Source organism: Lynx rufus, unplaced genomic scaffold (assembly GCF_022079265.1).
Source record: "Lynx rufus isolate CCGP_SWC_20201006 ecotype Redwood Valley unplaced genomic scaffold, mLynRuf1.p SCAF_19, whole genome shotgun sequence".
NCBI classification, from domain to species: domain Eukaryota; kingdom Metazoa; phylum Chordata; class Mammalia; order Carnivora; family Felidae; genus Lynx; species Lynx rufus.
The window spans coordinates 14026025-14044588 of NW_025814833.1; the positions used below are offsets into that span (position 1 = coordinate 14026025).

Consider the following 18564-nt stretch of genomic DNA (forward strand, 5'->3'; position numbering starts at 1 on the left):
CATAGAAAAAAGTCTGCGAGGATATCCACCAAATAATTAGTGGTAGTTCCCTCTGAGAAATGGCACTGAGGACAGGAGGGGGATTTTAATTTCCTACTTTATGTACTTCTCTGTAATTGTGAGTTTTTAAATTACCGACACACATCTTTTTTATATAATAGTTTTGAGATGTGGTTTACGTACCATACAATTCACGCATTTAATGTGTACAATTCAATAGTGGCAGCCCTATGGCGTGGGGGAAAAGACCCTGAGTCTTGCTGTTATCTTTTTAAAAATGTTTATTTATTTGGGGGGTGTGGACAGAATCCCAAGCAGGCCCCACGCTGAGTGTGGAGCCCAACGACGCGGGGCTCGATCCTTGAGCCATGAGATCGTGACCTGGGCCAAAATCAAGAGTCAGATACTCAACCGACTGAGCCACCCAGGTGCCCCTGAGTCTTGCTTGTTTTGATTTAAAATATCAAATATCTGACCAGATACTGGAGACTCTCATTCACCAGATCTTTTCCTCGTTCACACCAGGGTTCTGTGACACATGCGTCCTATCCTCTAAGTCCTCTTACGCACACGTCCCACCCCACTGTCACCCCCAGATTGCTAAACCCAGAAGGAAATACCTTCTGACTGGGGATTAAGCCAGGTTGATGACAATTAAGCGCTAAGACAAATCATAGGAGTTAGAAATGGAAGGATGAAGGCACAAAAGGCTCCTTTTGGAATGTGGGAATTTATTAAAATTTCAACCAAAGACATCACAAGAAAACTACAAACTAATATCGCTTATGAATATATAGATGAAAAACTCTTCAATAAAATACTAGTAATCCGAATCCAACAGCTGGGGGCACCTGGGTGGCTCGGTCAGGTAAGCGTCCGACTTCAGCCCAGGTCATGATCTCACAGTTCGTGAGTTCGAGCCCCGCATCGGGCTCTGTGCTGGCAGCTTGGAGCCCGGAGCCCGGAGCCTGCTTCGGATTCTGTGTTCCCCTCTCTCTGCCCCTCCCCTGCTTGCACTCTGTCTCTCTCTCTCTCTCTCTCTCTCTCTCTCAAAAATAAATAAACATTAAAAAAAACTGAATCCAACAACATAAAGAATGATACACTATTACCAAGTGTGTATGGTATATTCATATGATGATGAAAGGCTGAATACTTTCTCCCTCAGATCAGGAAGAAGACAAGGATGTCTGCTCTTGCCACTTCTTTTTTGTGGTTGTTGTTATTGTTAAAGTTTGCCTGTTTATTTATTTATTTAGCGGTAGAACTGATCTATCGGTTCTATCTACAGTCAATATCCTGTCGATCACTCAATAGTGGTATGATTTGTGAGCTCTGAAACACGTCCGTCCGCCCATAACCATCTCCCCCACGGATTTTTTTTTTTAAGCTTATTTATTTTGAAAGAGACAGAGCACACGAGTGGGGGTGGGGGGCCAGAGAGGGAGGGAGAGAGAGAGAGAGAGAGAGAGAGAATCTCAAGCAGGCTCTGTGCTGCCGGTGCAGAGCCTGAGGTGGGGGCTCGAACCCACGAACCGTGAGAACACGACCGAAGCCGCATTCAAGAGCCAGACGCTTAACCAACTGAGCCACCCAGCGGCTCAGGCATACACCTGAGCGTGGAGAAAACCGCCGCCGCCCCCCCCTGCCCCCGGGGCCTTGGCTGCCTTGGCGGTGGCCACACCCCCCTGAGCTTACCGAGGCTCAGTCTGACCTTCGTGAACTGGCTTCAGAGCAGAGATGTTGATGCTGCTGCTGGACAGGCTTGGTTTTAGCTTCCTCCCTCCCCAGGCGTCCTCGGGCTCTTTTTTCTTCTTCTTGCCAAAGAAGCTCTTGAAGACTTTAAACTTGGATTTCTTCTTTCCTGGAGGGTAGGAAGGCAAGCAAGGCAGGGTGTGACGGTGGAAGGGAGGGACGGGGGAGGAAACAGGGCCTTTGTGACAGGAACGAGGACTGGGGTGCCCGGTGCCTCGCAGATCTCGGCCTTCGCCCACCCCCCGGCACCATTCATTTGGCCTGTTCTCTTGTTCACAGCTCAGGATTAACGAAGCGGCTGAGTCTCTGGGGAGCCCGGAAGCTCAGGCCCCAGCTTGCGGCCTTTGGGCCGGCCTCTAAGCTGGCACAACTCACCGGGCATCAGCCCGCCTCTCTATCTCCCCCACCAGCCCACACCTCTTTGCTGACCTAAGACGTTCATTCATATGCAGCAGTTATTAAGCCAATAATGATAATAATAAGCAGCACCGGGCATCCGGAATCATGGCAATCCAGTTGAGGACCCCCGGAGTCCCTGGCGGGGGCTGCTTCTGCCCTAGCTTGTGTGTGAAAGGGTGCAGCCCCACGGGGTGAGCGCTGTCGGGAGCGGCGCAGCCCTGGAGGCCGTCCTCAAGGAGGCGGGTTATGAGGTAGGGAGACGGCTGGGGATTGGGAAGAAAGGGCCACCAGGGAGAGAAGCTGCCCGTGCCAGAGGCATGACAGAGTCAGACACCAAAGGGTTTTGCAAGGGGTGCGTGTGTGCGTGCGTGCGTACAAGCGTGTGGGCGTGCGTGTGTTACGTGCACTGTGTGCGTTCGCCGATTACTGCCAGTGGGTTTGGATTATCGTCAGGGCTCCTGCCCTCTGCAAACGCAAATAACTGGAAGTTTGCTCGATCTACAATAACTACCAGGGCAGCAGCGCGGAATGGGAGCTGTCGATGCTCCTAAGGCTGTTTGGGCTTTTGTTAGTCTCCCAACAAGCACATGTGCCTTTATCGGGGCTCAGCAGGAGACGGGCAAGGACAGGGGAGTCCGAGCTGCAGCCTTCAGGGGGAGAAATCAGCTCTTACTGCTTTCGCATGCAATCGTTCACCAGCGTAGCTGTCTCATCCCAATTCCTAACAATCTGGTGTCTGGAAGGCCTATTGCCAGCATAGCAATGCTGGGCTGGCAGGGAAGGGTCTGGGCAAGGGGGTGGGGGGTGGGGGGTGGTCGATGGGGCTGCCACTAGAAAGGCTTAGTGATGTAATGGAAAGTACCACCCAAGAGCCAGAACACTCTGGAATCCTCGGTTTGGCCCTGCTATCGGTTAGCTCTGTGACTTCGGATAAGTGACTCAACCTCTCTGGAACTCTACAGGGAAAAGAAGGGATCACACTAATCAGCATCTCCCAAAGTGTGTTCAGAGAGCTGTCGTACGTTATGTCTATTGCATGAGAAAGGGATCTGTGGTCCGGTCGTTGTGGAAAACGCTGGATTAGACGAAGTTAAGAGCTCTGCTTTCCAACAAGACTTTTCTGGAACTTCAAGATGCCCACGTGTACGGTGAAGCTCTAAGATACTGGGCAACAGCGTTGTCTCCCAAGTGCAAAGAAGCAGAATGTCTGGCAAAACACACTGGCTGAACTAGGGTTCCTTCTAGCTCTGAAACTCTACGGCCTATTTGCATACCGATTACTCCCAAACCCGCCTATTAGAAAGGTTTCTAAACTTCAAGGCCTGCCTTAAGTCCAGTGTGCCACCAATCACGACAATGAACCCTTCTCTCTGCACACCTAAAGCTTGACTGTTGGCCCTCCAAGTTTTACATCTGAATGCTCTCTCATCTACTCATCCATCCATCTATCCATCCATCCGTCCATCCATCCATCCATCCAACAAATATTTAAGACCAAGCACTCACTATGCTTTGGGTATCAATGAGAAAGGAATGAGATATAGTGCTGTGTCTTAGCTACTGTCCCCGACGTCAAGGCTGTAGGCTGGCCCTCGTCGGCATCTTCTTTAGCATCCACCACAGCACAAGGCACACGGTAGCACCCAAGGGACAACTGAGTCCTTTGAGGGGTGCAGAATACCAACACAGCTTGTCACTTCCCTTAAATTGAGATCACTGAGCAGAGTCATCCTTAAGCATCCTATAATTTAAACACTGGCCCTTGCCGGGGTTGATATAAATTGTAGATAATGTACGTACAGAGCTTAACATAGGATCTGGCATGTTGCAAGTGCTAATGAATGTGGCCTAGCGCTAGGGAATCAACGATCACTCGTTTCTTTTCTAAAAACTTTTTTTAACGTAAGCTCTAAGCTCAGTGTGGGGCTCGAACTCATGACCCTGAGATCAAGAGATGTATGCTCTACCGCCTGAGCCAACCAGGCGCCCCAATAATTACCTGTTTATTAAGGCCAGATTCAATTCTATCTGTAGAACTGATCTATCAATTCTATCTATCTACGGTTAATATCGTATCGATCACTCAATAGTGAACCGTACGATATGCATGATTAGAAGCAGAAGCCAGCATGGGGTGGGGCAAGAAGACTATAGGACTGTTTGCTTGATCATCAACGCTTCAGTAATTTCCGTTTGCGATGGCTCAGGCAATTTCTCATCTAATAGGATGTGCCTAAATAGGGTCACGGTTGGGACCACCTTGGCAAATCTACCTACAGACAGAAAGAATAAAACATGAAGATATAGCAGGAAACGTAATTTTTCCAAGCTTGCGTCTGTAATTGTTTCAGGAAATAATGAAACTAATTTCTGTGACAAATTAATAATCATTAAATAATAAGTTATTTTCAATGATGCGTGGCCTCATTGAACATTCAGTGCGAAGGTGCTGAGGAACATGCTGTACAGTGGAGGCTGGCTCGAAAATGACCGATATTTTGTCCTCTGGCCTCCTCTCTTGATCTCCCTGTCCCCGAATGATTTCTAAAATTGATTCAATAGTGAGATTTTTATGAAAAATCCTCATTACTACATTATACCAATTGTTATAACCAGTTCTTTGCCGGAAAAGGTTTACCAACTGGACCTTGGGGGGGGGAGGGGCGGGCAATGCCCTTATCTGTGGCATCTGCCCATTGCTCTGGTATAAATACTCGCACCGAGGTCAAGGGCAAGCTACCACATGCCATTTGGGAACAGATGTGCACCGTCTCCCGAACCAGAGTGAGCCAGCCCCAACTGGCTAAATAATTGCTGCCCAGTAAGGACGGACTGGCCAGCGTCCCCTCACAAGTGGGAACGAGCACACCATTATCATTTTAGCCTCTGCAGACACTGCCGTTTATCACCCAGAAGGAATAAGATTTATTGGTTGTTGCCCGGCAGTCCCCTTCTGGCCTTCTGGCAGAGGAACAACCTGATGCTCAAGAGTATTTAGAAACACGGCGAGTTTTGCCCCTCTCGCTTCAAAATCCCAGAATAGAAGGCAGGAGAGCATCGGCGGCCGGTGGCTCCACTTGTGACACAATCTAGAAACGCTTAATAATTGAATAAAAACACTACTATAAACTCTTCAGGCTATACAACTGAACGCACCAAGCACAGTCGTCGTATGGGCGGACAAAACAATGCGCTCACACATTTTTATGCCCCTAAATTAGCAATGTGTCTAGTGACTTCAGAACCGTAACCGGTGCTAAGAATTTAATTCTGCATGTATTTCAATCTCCCCCCAATTTTCCATTCCTGCCAGGCAACAACAACAACTTGTTTTCCCACGAGGGTCCAAAATACCTTAAGTAATGCATGTCTGTTTTCAACCGTGGGCACTAGAAAGAAACTTATGTTTCCATTCGTCCCTGTGGGGTAGCTCTGAGTACCGCGGGGGTAGAGCTTTGTTGGTGGAGCTGGGGGGAGGGGGGCGGGGCACCAAGACATGCTAACCACCTCACGTGGCAGGTTGGTGGCTCACTGACCCAGGGCAGTGGACTTGGAAGCCAAGACTTGGTCTCGCAGGGGATGGTGGAAGCTGTTTTGGCTTAGGAAAGCTCCCCACCCTCAACCACATCAGATCCCATGTATGGAGATGAGCCCTGGGAAATTGATACAAATCTGGGAATTGTCCACATGCTACTTTGTTTTTTTTTTTTTTGCAACCCTAATGAAATCTGACACAGTGGCAATATATCCAAGTGCACGAGCTGGCCTTTTGAGCCCTGCACAGGCTGGTTTTCAAAAGCTGCTTAAGTGCAAAGGGTAGGTGGACCTAGGCAGCAGGTAGAGGTCAAAACCCACATTTGTATCCAGCAATGTTTACGTAGGTCACCTCTACACTGGGTAACTCGTGCCCCCACAGGGTACAGCAGTGGTGGTCAGTGAGCTGCCGGCTGACAGCTGTCTGCACTTCTCCTGTAACAAAGCCATCGATTTCCCTGTCCAAGTCCAAGGACTATGTATTCCCAAACAGTCAGCGGCTTTCAACATCCTCATCCAATGAGGGCCTGTCACGTGCCAGAAAACAGCCCATGGAAAGCAGTTTTGCCCCCCAGAGAGGAAAACACCATTAACTCCAAAGGAAGAAATCATTGCTTCCGGCTTGTAGATTTCCTTATCCACCACGCACACAGGCAGCCCATCTGGGTTGAACTTAATGGGCTGTAAAAATGCATCGCATAATGGTTGACTTTGTTCTCTTGCATCGCTGGTTAGAAAGAAAACATTTCTAACTAGCCTTTCTTTCCATCAACCCCCACACAGCCATGTCATTCTCTGGTTAGCAATGACCAGTTCTAAAAACATACCCAAATGTTTGGTCGTTTAAAAACGAAATCTTGGGAACAGAGAAAAGGCATTTCCTTACCTCCACTCTTCATCAAGATGAACCGCATTGCCACCTTCTTTTGTAGGCATCTAACTCATATCCAAAGAGGTCAGTTGGTTTGGTTGTTGGAGCTGCCTTGGTGGAGAGGCCTATCGTTCATTTATTTATTCATTCATCGATCGAATATTTGGGGTGTCTAATTACTCTCTCTGAGACCCGCTACTAAACATTAGTGACACAGAAACGAAGACCCAAGCTCTGTTCTCAAGGATCCATGCACCAAGTTCAGCATCCCCCGCCCCCCATCATCACTGAAATCATGCCCCTGGAAAGCCACAACAGAGTTCCAGTCTATTCTTCCAGACCAAGTCTTCCACATCATACAACGGCTAAAGAACACTCAACGAAACTTGAAAAACCACCCAGTGAACTGTTCCATTTAGTTCTGTCTTTAGATTCAATGTCTTATTTTATGTCTGATGGTTCCTTTTTTTGGGGGGTGGGGTGTCAGTGAAGTTCATCATTTAGTGACCTTTGCCTCCTTTACATGATACTCTGCCCATGGCCACGCATCACTCGTAGGTGGCCCCACAGTTTACGGAATGGATTCACATCCGAGTAAGTTTCACAAAAAGCAGTTTTATAAATTGAGTCGTATTTAACAGAAGCTTGTGGTGGCATCTTTTATCTGTACTCCCCCCTTTACTCCTCACATTACAAACTTATCTATTGGTTAAATCTGGACTACTATCTATAGTACAACTTCAGTCAAATCTCTTGGATCATGGTAGGCTCCGATTTTTTTTTTTTTCTGATTAAGCAGAAATACTTCTCCTGCCTTAGCAGGTAGAACCCGGTAACCATCCCCACAGAGGACTGCAGGGCCTCAGACAAGCCTTCTGATACCAGAGTTGGACACGAAAGAGAAGAGGTGAAAAGACTGCAAAGTAAATGTGCACTGGGTCTAATATTATTAGAAATTTGATATGAACTCGTTTGCCTGTGACTTGATTTTTTTCCCTAGGGGTTCAACACAGTAAAGAAAGCTAGGTCTAGTTAGCAACATTTTACTGGGCTACTTACCCTCATCACCGGCCTCTAGAACTTCCAGGCTTCCAGAAGCTTCCCTCAGGGATTCAGCCATAGTAGGATCACTACAGTAAAATATTGAGTGAAAAAGCAAAAGATCATCGTCTGCTATCCACTCATTTTACACACTCATTTTGTACTTGGATGTGTATCCATTCACACACACACACACACACACACACACACACAGTTCCACCTGGAGATATGGGAGAAGCAACGGGGTGAAGAAATTCAGAAGCCCCTCAGAAATCCCAGGGGAAGACAGGAGAATTCCTTGGGCCAGGAGCACCAATTTTTTTAGAGAAATTCTCTTCCCATCACCACCCGTTTCTCTGCATCTCCTTAAAGCAAAACATTAAAGAGTTACCTCATCTATACTTACTAGGCTTATGTCTTCACTTCTTGTTCTCCTGGGTTCTCTCTATTCAGGCTTCCAACCCAACCTACTTCTAAACCACTCTACCAAAAACTGCTCTGGCTAAATGCAACCATCAGTTACTTGACTTCCCTGCACCACTGGACACTCCCCCTTTTTGTATAATGTTATTGCTTTGCCTTTCTGAACATCACACTCCCTGAATTTTCCTCCTACTCATTGGCTGTCCTCAATCTCCTTTGCTGAATCTTTCTCCTCTCCCCAGATATGAAACATTGTTGCACCTAAAAGCTCTGTCCTTGGCCCTCTTTATTCTACAATAATTTCCTAGACCAGTGCCATTAAATAGAAACATTAACATGAGCCACAGTTGCAAGCCATGTATGGAATTTTTAAAAATATTTATTTTGGGGAGAGCTCGAGCAGGGGAGGGGCAGAGAGAGGGGGACAGAGGGTTCGAAGCGGGCTCTGTGCTGACAGCAGACAGCCCGATGTGGGGCTCAAACGCATGAACCGTGAAATCATGACCTGAGCCGAAGTCGGATGCTCAACTGACTGAGCCACCCAGGTGCCCCCACTACATCTGTAATTTTTAAATTTCCAGGAGCCACACTGAAGTTTTAGCTCAATAGAACCAACACATTATCATATTTTATTTAACTCAACAGAGACCAAATATTAGCAGCTCCGCGTGTAATCATTCTAAAACTAATGTCAATGGGATATTTTACATTCTTTTTTTTCATGCTAAGTCTGAAATGTGGTTTGCATTTGACGTGCACAGCACATCTCAATTCGAGCTGGCCAATTTCAAGTGCTCAAGGATCCCATGTGACTACTGGCTACCATCCCCTAAATGATCTCGTTCAGAGTTGAAATACCCTCTATACACTGGACTCCAAAGTTTCTCCCTCTCGACTGGATGTCTTCCCTGAACTCCATATTCTTATAACCAACTGCCCGGCCAACATCTCCAACCAACAGCGCATGGAACTCTTGCTTTCACTCGTACTCACTCCTCTCCCACCCCAGTTTTCCCAAGCTCAGAAAATGCCACTAACCGAATGCTCAGACTGAAATCTAGGAGCTCCTTTCTTCTACGTATTTCTGTAATCCAACCATTTCTTGCCTCGGCTGAACCGCCATTAGCTTGTTGCTGCATTACTGCAATGACCCCACTGGTCTCCTTCCTTCCCTTTTTGCCTTCTTATTGTCCACACAGTGGCCACATCGGTCACGTCAGTCCCCTGCTCAACCTCCCCCCACCCCAGTGGCTTGCCATCGCGCTCAGAGCAAAATCCCAGCTCCTTATCCTGGGCCCTATGAGATGTGGCCCCACCCCCACGCCCCCTGACTGTCAATTCTGCTACCCTCCTCCTCTGTCCCTCTGCTGCGGCCTCACTGGCCTGCTCACTAATCTCCAACACACTCCAACACACAATCAACAACACACTTTCAGTCTCAGGATCTTTGCACCTGCTGCGCCCTTTGCCTGGAGGGCTCTGTCCCCCGCTAGTTGCATGGTTGACTCCTTTGTAGCATTTAGGCTAGCTCAACCATCACCTCCCAGAGAAGACCTCCGTGACCCTCTTGGTTAGAGCCTCCTGTCTCTCTCCGTCACATGGCCCTTTTTTTTTTTTTTTTTTTTTTTTGGGACAGAGCGAGACAGAGCATGAACGGGGGAGGGGCAGAGAGAGAGGGAGACACAGAATCGGAAACAGGCTCCAGGCTCTGAGCCATCAGCCCAGAGCCCGACGTGGGGCTCGAACCCACGGACCGTGAGATCGTGACCTGGCTGAAGTCGGACGCTTAACCGACTGCGCCACCCAGGCGCCCCACATGACCCTTTATTAACATCTTTATAGCACTCAGGGCCACCTGAAATTATATTCTGTATTACTTGTTTCTTGTCTGTCTTCTCTACTGGAACTTAAATTCCCTAAGGTCAGGGGCGTTGTCAATTTTGTTCCTCACTGAGTCTCCCGGCCCCTAGAACGGTACGTAGACGTAGCAGGCACCCAAGAAAGGTTTGTTGAATGAATGCCTACATTCAATAAAGGAAGGAGAAGGAATGCAAGAGCCGTCTTTGTGGTCAGAAATTTCTTTTTTTTTTTTTAATGTTTATTTTTGAGAGAAACAGAGTGCATGCAAGGGGGGGGGAGCAGAGAGAGGGGAGGAAAGAGGATCCGAAGTGGGCTCCTTGCCGACAGCAGAGAGCCTATGCGGGGCTGGAACTCACAAACCGTGAGATCATGACCGGAGCCGAAGTGGGGCGCTTAACCGGCAGAGCCACCCAGGCACCCCTGCGGCCAGAAGTTTCTTACAAGTAGAGGCATCTGTAGGAGGCAGAGGAACATTTGTCCTGGGGGAGGAAGCTCCTCGTCTCCCAGCTCCAGAACCCTGGGTGTGGAGCCCCACTCAGCTGGGCTGGGCCCGGATCCTCAGGAAGGAAGGAAGGAAGCTTCAGGAAGGAAGCTTCAGGAGCAGATATGCTGCCTCCTTCTATTTATAGCCTCCACCACCAGCAACCCTCTTTCCCTTTGCCCTCAGGCTGACTTTCTTAACCAGCGCTTGGCCTTCCGAACATCTCCTCCGAGAAGCATCCTTGTGTTTCTTTCACGTGTCCCATTAAGGCTAATATAAATCTGAAGTGAATGTGTTCCTTAGTTAGACCAGGGCTCGTCAAGAGTGACCTTTTGGGGGCGCCTGGGTGGCTCAGTCGGTTAAGCGTCCGACTTCGGCTCAGGCCATGATCTCTCTGTTCGTGAGTTCGAGCCCCACGTCGGGCTCTGTGCTGACAGCTCAGAGCCCGGAGCCTGCTTCCGATCCTGTGTCTCCCTCTCTCTCTGCCCCTCCCCAAAATAAAATAAACATTAATATATATATATATATATATATATATATATATATATATGAGTGGCCTCTGGTCTATACTTTTATTTCTTTATGACATTTAGCAAAAACTGTCACCTCACTGATATCTCAAAAAAAGTCACAATGTTTCCTTTCAGATAACACTCTGACCACGATCCTCCCCTGCTTCCACGAGTTCATCAACTTCCTGCCGCCCTCCGCATGAAAGCCAAGTTCTTGATGCTCAAGGCCCTCCGCCATCTGGTGTCCCCTGCCCCCTTCCATTGTCCCAGAAGTCCACCCCCGCTCACACCCTCACGTCCAGAATCGCCAGTCATTCCCCAAACACGCCACGTCCTCCCACACTCTGGGCTCTCCACAGGCTGCTTGGCCTAGAATACCAATGCCCTAATCCCCAGCGCCTTGAAATCCTACGCGTTCCTCAAAGGTCGCCACCCACGCATGCCCCATGCTCTCGGTCCTTTGCACACGCCTCTGTCACAGTTGACGTCACCTTGAAGACCGGGACCGCATTTTGCTCATCTGGAGATCCCCAACACCTAGCGCGACACCAGGCGCCATCGAAGGTGCCCACTGTATGTTCTTCTGGATGGACCCGGGGGCAGGGAGTGGGGGGGTGGCTGCGGCGACGAATGGGAAATCGGTGCCAAAGTGGCGCCCTTTTCAAACAGACGGGGACAAGACGATTCACACTTTCGGTAAAAGTCCCCTGTGCGCGAAACCCGTGTCAAAGCTGGCCAGCTGAGTAAGGAAAGAGGAGATAATGTAAGTTTTTATCCAGAGCCACTTCCAAGGAACATAAAGTCATGTAATAATGGTCACTGGGAAGGAAAAGAAAAAAAAAAAAAAGAGGTTAGAGTGGGAGAGAGCCAAAGCATAAGAGACTCTTAAAAACTGAGAACTGAGGGCTGATGGGGGGTGGGAGGGAGGGGAGGGTGAGTGATGGGCATTGAGGAGGGCACCTCTTGGGATGAGCACTGGGTGTTGTATGGAAACCAATTTGACAATAAATTTCATACATTGAAAAAAAAAATAATGGTCACTGGGAAGCCTGGCCCCGCAGAGACACGGAGTTTCGTTATGGGTCATCATTTAAATGCTTGCTCGCTCTCTCTCGGCCGACCCTAGATGCTGAGGCCTCGGAGCTGACTTTCGCTTCTCAGACTGTCTGACTTGAGGGCTGAACAAGGGCTCTAGGGGGTAAAAAAAAAAAAAAAAAAAAGAAAGACAAAAAAGGAATAAGGCCTGACTTCCAAGGTTGTTGACATTTTTTAACCACAGCCCGGTTCAGGTTCAAAGATTCAGAAGATTTTGCCTGATAGCTTTGTCCCCCTTCTCAGAGTGGGGAATGCTAATGGAAAGCAGCTGGCCTCTTTTTTTTTTTTTTAAATAATCTGGAAGGGCTGAAATGCTTTTTTTTTTTTTTTTTTACATAGAGCCCGTGGTGGGCAGAATTCTAATACGGCCCCGAAGATTGCTGCTCCCCCCCTAGTGTGCATCCCCATAAATCGCCTCCCCTTGAGTGTGGGTGGGCCTAGCCTAATCAGGTAAGCTCTTCTGAAAAGCGCGTCCAGAGGTCAGACAGAGAAGTCAGAGAGATTCGAAGCCACGGCAGACACTCTCCTTTTGGCCTGGAAGGAACAAACACCTATGTCGTGCTGAGGACCCCGTGGCAGGGAATGGCAGGTGGCCTCCAGTAACTGAGGCCAACCCTTGGCTGACAGCCAGTCAGAAAGTGGGGAAGAAACCCTTGAACCTCAGAGGCGCCCCCAGCCATGGCTGATACACCGATTGCAGCCTGACGACCCCCTGAGCAGAGGACGCAGCTACACCGTGCCTGGGCTCTCGACTCTCGCAGACTGAGAGGTAATATATTTACATTGCGTAAGACACGAACATGCTTGTCATTTGTTACACGGCAAGAGAAAACAAATACAAGTCCCACAGGCCTCAGCTCCGGTTGGGGAAGAAGGCAGACGCGGGGCAAGGACCTAAGATGAAACACAGAACTTGGTAAGCAGTCCTTGAGGGGATCCTCTGCTCTCGTCCCCCAGCCCGCTTAGCTTCCTTATGCTCCTAGGAGCAGATGTGAGCGCCCTCACGGTATCCCGGGTAGAGGAAAACAATATATATTTTTTAACGTTTATTTATCTATTTTGAGAGAGGGACAGCGTGAGCAGGGGAGGGGCAGAGAGAGAAAGGGAGACAGAGAATCCCAAGCAGGCTCCGCGCTGTCAGCACGGAGCCCGATGCGGGGCTTGAACTCATGTACTGTGAGATCACGACCTGAGCGGAAACCAAGATTCGAATGCTTGACCGACTGGGCCACCCAGGCGCCCCAAGGGAAACAATCTTGATGGTCATTTATCCTGGCTCGGAGAGTCCTTGGGTGGATATGTGCCCAACGCGGAAATTGCCGCGTGGCCTTTGGTGGCACGTGATGTGATAGGACACCTTCAGGGACTTCCGCAAGCCCACGGGTGTCAGCAGGAGGACGTACGAGGGATACAGGGTCACCTCTCTACGCTCCACACTCACGCCTACGGGCATTTGACCACCGGAACCATGAAGGAGATGCCTAATCACGCCCTAGGGGACTCCCGCCTCGGACACCTGCTCTAGAGAAATTGTCACCAGGGACTTTCTCCCGCTCTAGGAGGCCAGAGACAAATGAAAGCCCGCCGCTCTCCGCTTCCCCGCCACAGGGAAGCCCATTTCAGGAATACCTCTTCTCTCCCTGATCGTCAGCCAAGGAGCATGTCTCTGTCCCGGAGACTGGAGGCAGCCTCAAAAGAATAGGTGTCCTGGCGGGAAGACTGCTGGAAATTTCTGTGGAGATCCATCCTGCCACTAGAAGAGAGCCTCTTCTCTTCCTCCTCCCCGTCTTCTTCCTTCTTTTTCCTTCTTGGTGTCTCCTCTTCCAGTGCTTCCATTTTAAGGGGGTGCCTGGGCGGCCCAGTCGCTTGAGCGTCCGACTTTGATTCAAGTCATGATGTCAGGGTTTGTGGGTCTGAGCCCCGTGTGGGGATCTCTGCTGCTCAGCAGAGAGCCCGCTTTGGATTCTGTCTCCCTCTCTCTCTCTCTCTGCACCCCTCCACCACTCACACTCTCTCTCAAAAATAAATAACCATTTTTTAAGAATAAACAAAAAGGGGGCGCCTGGGTGGCTCAGTCGGTTGGGTGTCCGACTTCGGCTCAGGTCATCATCTCGCGGTCCGTGAGTTCGAGCCCCGCATCGGGCCCTGGGCTGACAGCTCAGAGCCTGGAGCCTGTTTCGGATTCTGTGTCTCCCTCTCTCTCTGCCCCTCCCCTGTTCATGCTCTGTCTCTCTCTGTCTCAAAAATAAATAAATGTTAAAAAAAAAATTTAAAAAAAAAGATACTTAGCATGCCTCCAGTTCTGCCTTTTCTTTCCCTCCATCACTCCTCACGCCCCCCCCCCCAGGGCAAACCAGTAGAGGCTCAGAAAGAGCCACCTGACGCCACCCCCAACACTTTAGATCCTCCGGGGGGCTGCCAATGCAAAGAACCTGGCCTACAGCGTTCTTTCTGCCATCTGTCTGGTGGCCTCAAAGCCTAGCTGATGCGGAGCCCCCTTCTGTCCTGTCAGTCCACCCATCTTACGATTAAGGGAGGGCTCCGGTCTTACAGTGAGCATTACAGTGAATACAATAAACGAAACTGCCGAGTCCTTACTCGGTGCCGGGCAAGCGCTGTGAAAACTGGTCTCACGTGCAGTGTTGACTGAATCCTCACAAAGCCCTATGAGGTGGGCATTGCTACTTTCATCCCCGTTTCCCAGAGGAGGAAACGGAGTCTCGCTGAAATGAGGTCACCCGAGGTCACCCGTGCAAGGTCGCACAAGCAGTAAGTCCTAGAAGAGCTAGGACTCAAATCCGGTTCCGGAGGATTTCAGAGCCCACGACTCAGCCACCGTACTCTTCCTCTTCGTAACTTGGCCAAATCTGCTCCTGCCCCCAAAGAATCTCAGGTCCTGGCCTATGCTAGGACCCGAAAATCGGACAACTAGCCAGGTCACTATCAGCCCCTAACATCTTTTGCAAAGATTCATTGGCCATGTTAACAATGAAGAGTCCTGCTCAAAACGGGGTCTCCGGACACACTTATGGTGGAGGCGTCACACAGTATTACAGGGGACTGGTCTACAGCATGGGCCCCTTGGGTGGCCAGGCTGAAGTAGGGCACCCACAAGGGAAGCAGGAAGCATGAGGACCCTGGGGGACTCAGGGTAGAGCCAGAATTGAGTCAAGGGCCCCCGGGGATGGATTTCGCTGCTCAAGTCCTTCCCCAGCAGAGTGACTTAATTTTATGACGTATTTGTTGTGGTTTCTGTGATTACAGCTCCTAGCATTCAATGATCCATCTGTTTTGGGTGTGTGTGTGTGTGTGTGTGTGTGTGAAAAAATCTCCAAAGAGGGGGAAAAAGGCAAAGGGCGAAAAGGGGGTGGCGGTGCTGGGGCCGGGCGTGAGTTCTGCGTGGCCGCGGGGATTCTGTGCGCTACGACACAGAGGCCTCCTGGCCTTTGAATTCGAAAGGCACGGAGGAGAGGAGGGGGAACCAGGAGAGATAAAAAGGAGGAAGAAAACCAGGCCACAGGAAGGTGCCCCCACGACAAGCCGCACTATCCGCCTTCTATGAAGGTACCTTGTAGCTTTTTGGTTTCATCAAGGCCCTTTAAGCTCACGGGGTGGGGGCGGGGGGAGGTCATCTCAGCTTCACCTCCTAGGTACCGTAACTAGCCTTTGACCTCCCGGCTCTGAAGGGCAAGAGACAGGGGTCTCAGAGCGCCCTGTGCCTTAACAGGGGTGGAGGGAGGAGAGGGGAGAAGAACAGGGGACGCCGCCGTCCGCAAGAGGCACACGCCTCCTGAAATGAAAACGCATCCGAGAATCCGAGAGCCCTGGTCATTCTCGGTCAAGGTGATACCTGAGAGCCTAAGGCGTCAGATTTTCTTAGCCCTGAGCCCCACAGACAGCCCTGCAGCCAGGCAGCGGGAGGCAGCTGCCGCCTTGGAGTCACAGGAAGCCTTACCCAAAGGTTCCCCGACCCCGAAATCTCTCCCTTTCCCCCAGCCGTGACATTGCCGTCCCTTGCCACACGGCCCCAAATACCCACCATTGCAATCATTCCCTCCGAACCAAAGTCAGAACGGTCTCTCCCAGGACCCCCCCCCCTCCTTACCACCCCGAAGTCCTTATACAGACCTGCAATGATCCTCCCTATTCTGCGGATGAGGGAGACTGAAAGGCTGAGTAGCTGCCCAGGGTCCCACGCGAGTACGCGGGGAAGGCAGGATTTGAGCCGAAGTGGCCGAGGGCCCAAGAGCGCTGCATAAAATGACGCACTCCCTGGTGACGACGGACCAGGACACATGAGGAACGCGAGAACGGTGTTTGATTAGGAATCGGGAGGCCTGGGGCCTGACTCTCCCCTTCCAACAGTTTCTCTTTGTGGCCTTGCCGCACAGTGATGCCTCCTCACTGGGCCTCAGTTCCCCCACGTGTAACGTGAGGAGGTGAACCAAAACCTATCACGTGTTCTCTTATGACGTCCTATGACAAGGACCCAAAGGCTAGACTCTAGGGTAGTGACTACACGGCGGAGGGGTCTGTAGCCCCGAGGGTCTGGGACCAGGAAGCCGGAATGTGCGTTGCTTGGATGTGTGGTACAGGGGGCCAAGGTGAGGCCGGAGAAGCGTGTCCGAAACACGTTGCAAAGCCAAGTCCAGCGCGGACCGGCAAAGCCAGGCCAGAGAACTAAGATCGAGACGTAAAAGAACAAGGGAAGGCAAGAGTGAAGGGGAAAGGGCAGGCCAAAGAATCAGGGAATCGAACTCGTGCAGCCATGGGAAGTTCTAAAGGCTGCTTTTGTGGGTGGCTCCATTTATAGCAGCAAAAGGGGGGGGGCGCCTGGGTGCCTCAGTTGGTTAAACGCCCAACTTCGGCTCAGATCATAATCTCACGGTTTGTGGGTTTGAGCCCCGTGTCGGGCTCTGTGCTGACCGCTCAGAGCCTGCTTTGGATTCTGTGTCTCCCTCTCTCTCTGCCCCTCCCCCTGCTCATGCTCTCTCTCTCTGTCTCAAAACTAAATAAAACATAAAAAAAATTTTTTTTCTTAAATAAAGCGGCAAAAGGGACCACAAGGGACCTATCCGTGTAAGGCTGGGGTAATCATGAGAGGCCTGATAGATGAGACCCACCTTAAGATGGGCCCTCTGCCGGGAAGAAAATTTGTTCACAGCTTAAGCCCTGAGGAACTTACTGGAAAGTCAGCGTGGGTGAGTTAGGGTGGGGGCAGCGAGGGCAAATGACAGCCACGGACCCCGGGTGACCGGGAAGAGCCTGGAAACTCTGGCCCACAACGATGTGCTTGGAGCAGTGAGTTACGGGCGGCACCTGCCTCCCTTACATCCCCTCTGCCTCGGGGTCAAGTCTGCTCTCATACCTGACTCTCAGACCTCTTTGGTCCAGTGCCTGGAAAAGAAGCCAGAAGCTCCTGGAGCGCTCCTGACGGGCCACAGGAAGGAGGCTCTAGGACTGGGGACATTAGACAGCAGCTGATCGGAAAAAGGAGCGCCCCGGAGCCTGGCTCTAGTGCCCGGGAGCAGCGCTTAAATGGGGGTGGGAGATGGCCGGCCCCCCTCCCCCCACCCCCCCCAACCCCGACGGACACCGCTCTGTTGTCCGCTTGAGGGTGATTTCCACTTGGAAGCACACAGCCAGCATCCGAGGAATAAATGAGATAGTCCGTGAAAAAGAGCACAGTGCCCCGGTACAAAGTAAGTGCTCACTAAATAGTAGGGTTTTTCTAAAAACTACAACAGATAGGGACACGGGTGTGGGAAATGAGTTCGAGGCGGAAGTCGACATCCCGAATAACAAACATGGATTCGTGGGCCCTCAGCCCCAGGGATTCTGATTCCCCATTGGCGGCGGGCCCAGAGATCTGCTTGTTCTATCAGCTCCCAGGCGGGTCTGAGGGAGAGGGTCCCAGGCACCCCGCTTTAAGGAAACCCTGTTGTGAATCACGACTGGGGCAGACATGTCCCAGAAGTGGATGGCAGGGCAAGGGTAGTGAAGAAAAAGCAACTTGAATGATATCTCGAAAGAACTGTGATCACAAAGGAAGGTATTTTGTTTTTCTAATAAACATCTCTAACACGTGAGCCCCCAGCGGGGCCCATAGCAACTTTTGGAGATTTGACATTCCAGCTTTGCTGTTAATTAGCCGTGAGGCCTTGGCCCGCCAAGTCCCTCCCCTGGGCCTGTTTCCTCACCGAAGAGCTAAGGAATGCAATTAAACTTGGAGTCTAGGATTCCTTTTATCCCAGGCATTCTAGGATTTTCTGATTCATTGAGATAGACAATCGATCAAAATCCCCAGTTCATCCCCAGAGAGGCCAGATCCTGTCGAGGCCCACTCTAAACCCCGCCTGAGCTGGCCAACAGGGGACCAGCCTACAGAGCAGCCCCTTCAGAAGCCTGTGAGTATTTTCAGAAAACTCTCCTACTTTCAGATTGTTTAGAAACCTAAGCTATTCTTTCCATTTTAAAAACGCACAGGGGGCGCCTGGGTGGCTCAGTCGGTTAAGCGGCCGACTTCAGCTCAGGTCACGATCTCGCAGTCCTTGAGTTCGACCCCCACATCAGCCCAGAGCCTGGAACCTGCT

At 50.5% G+C, this 18564-nt stretch overlaps 1 protein-coding gene across 1 annotated transcript in view; it reads right to left on the reverse strand.

The window, feature by feature from the left end:
• Positions 1–11396, reverse strand: part of KIAA1210 (KIAA1210 ortholog) — a 37418-nt gene extending 26022 nt beyond the window's left edge. Inside the window, exons 1-3 of the mRNA XM_047081799.1 lie at positions 11368–11396; positions 7619–7689; positions 1699–1864 (exon numbers count right to left, since the gene is read on the reverse strand). Of these exons, the coding sequence (XP_046937755.1) occupies positions 1699–1864; positions 7619–7689; positions 11368–11396 (266 nt within the window). The remainder of the gene's footprint in view (positions 1–1698; positions 1865–7618; positions 7690–11367) is intronic.
• Between the last annotated feature and the right edge of the window lie 7168 nt (positions 11397–18564).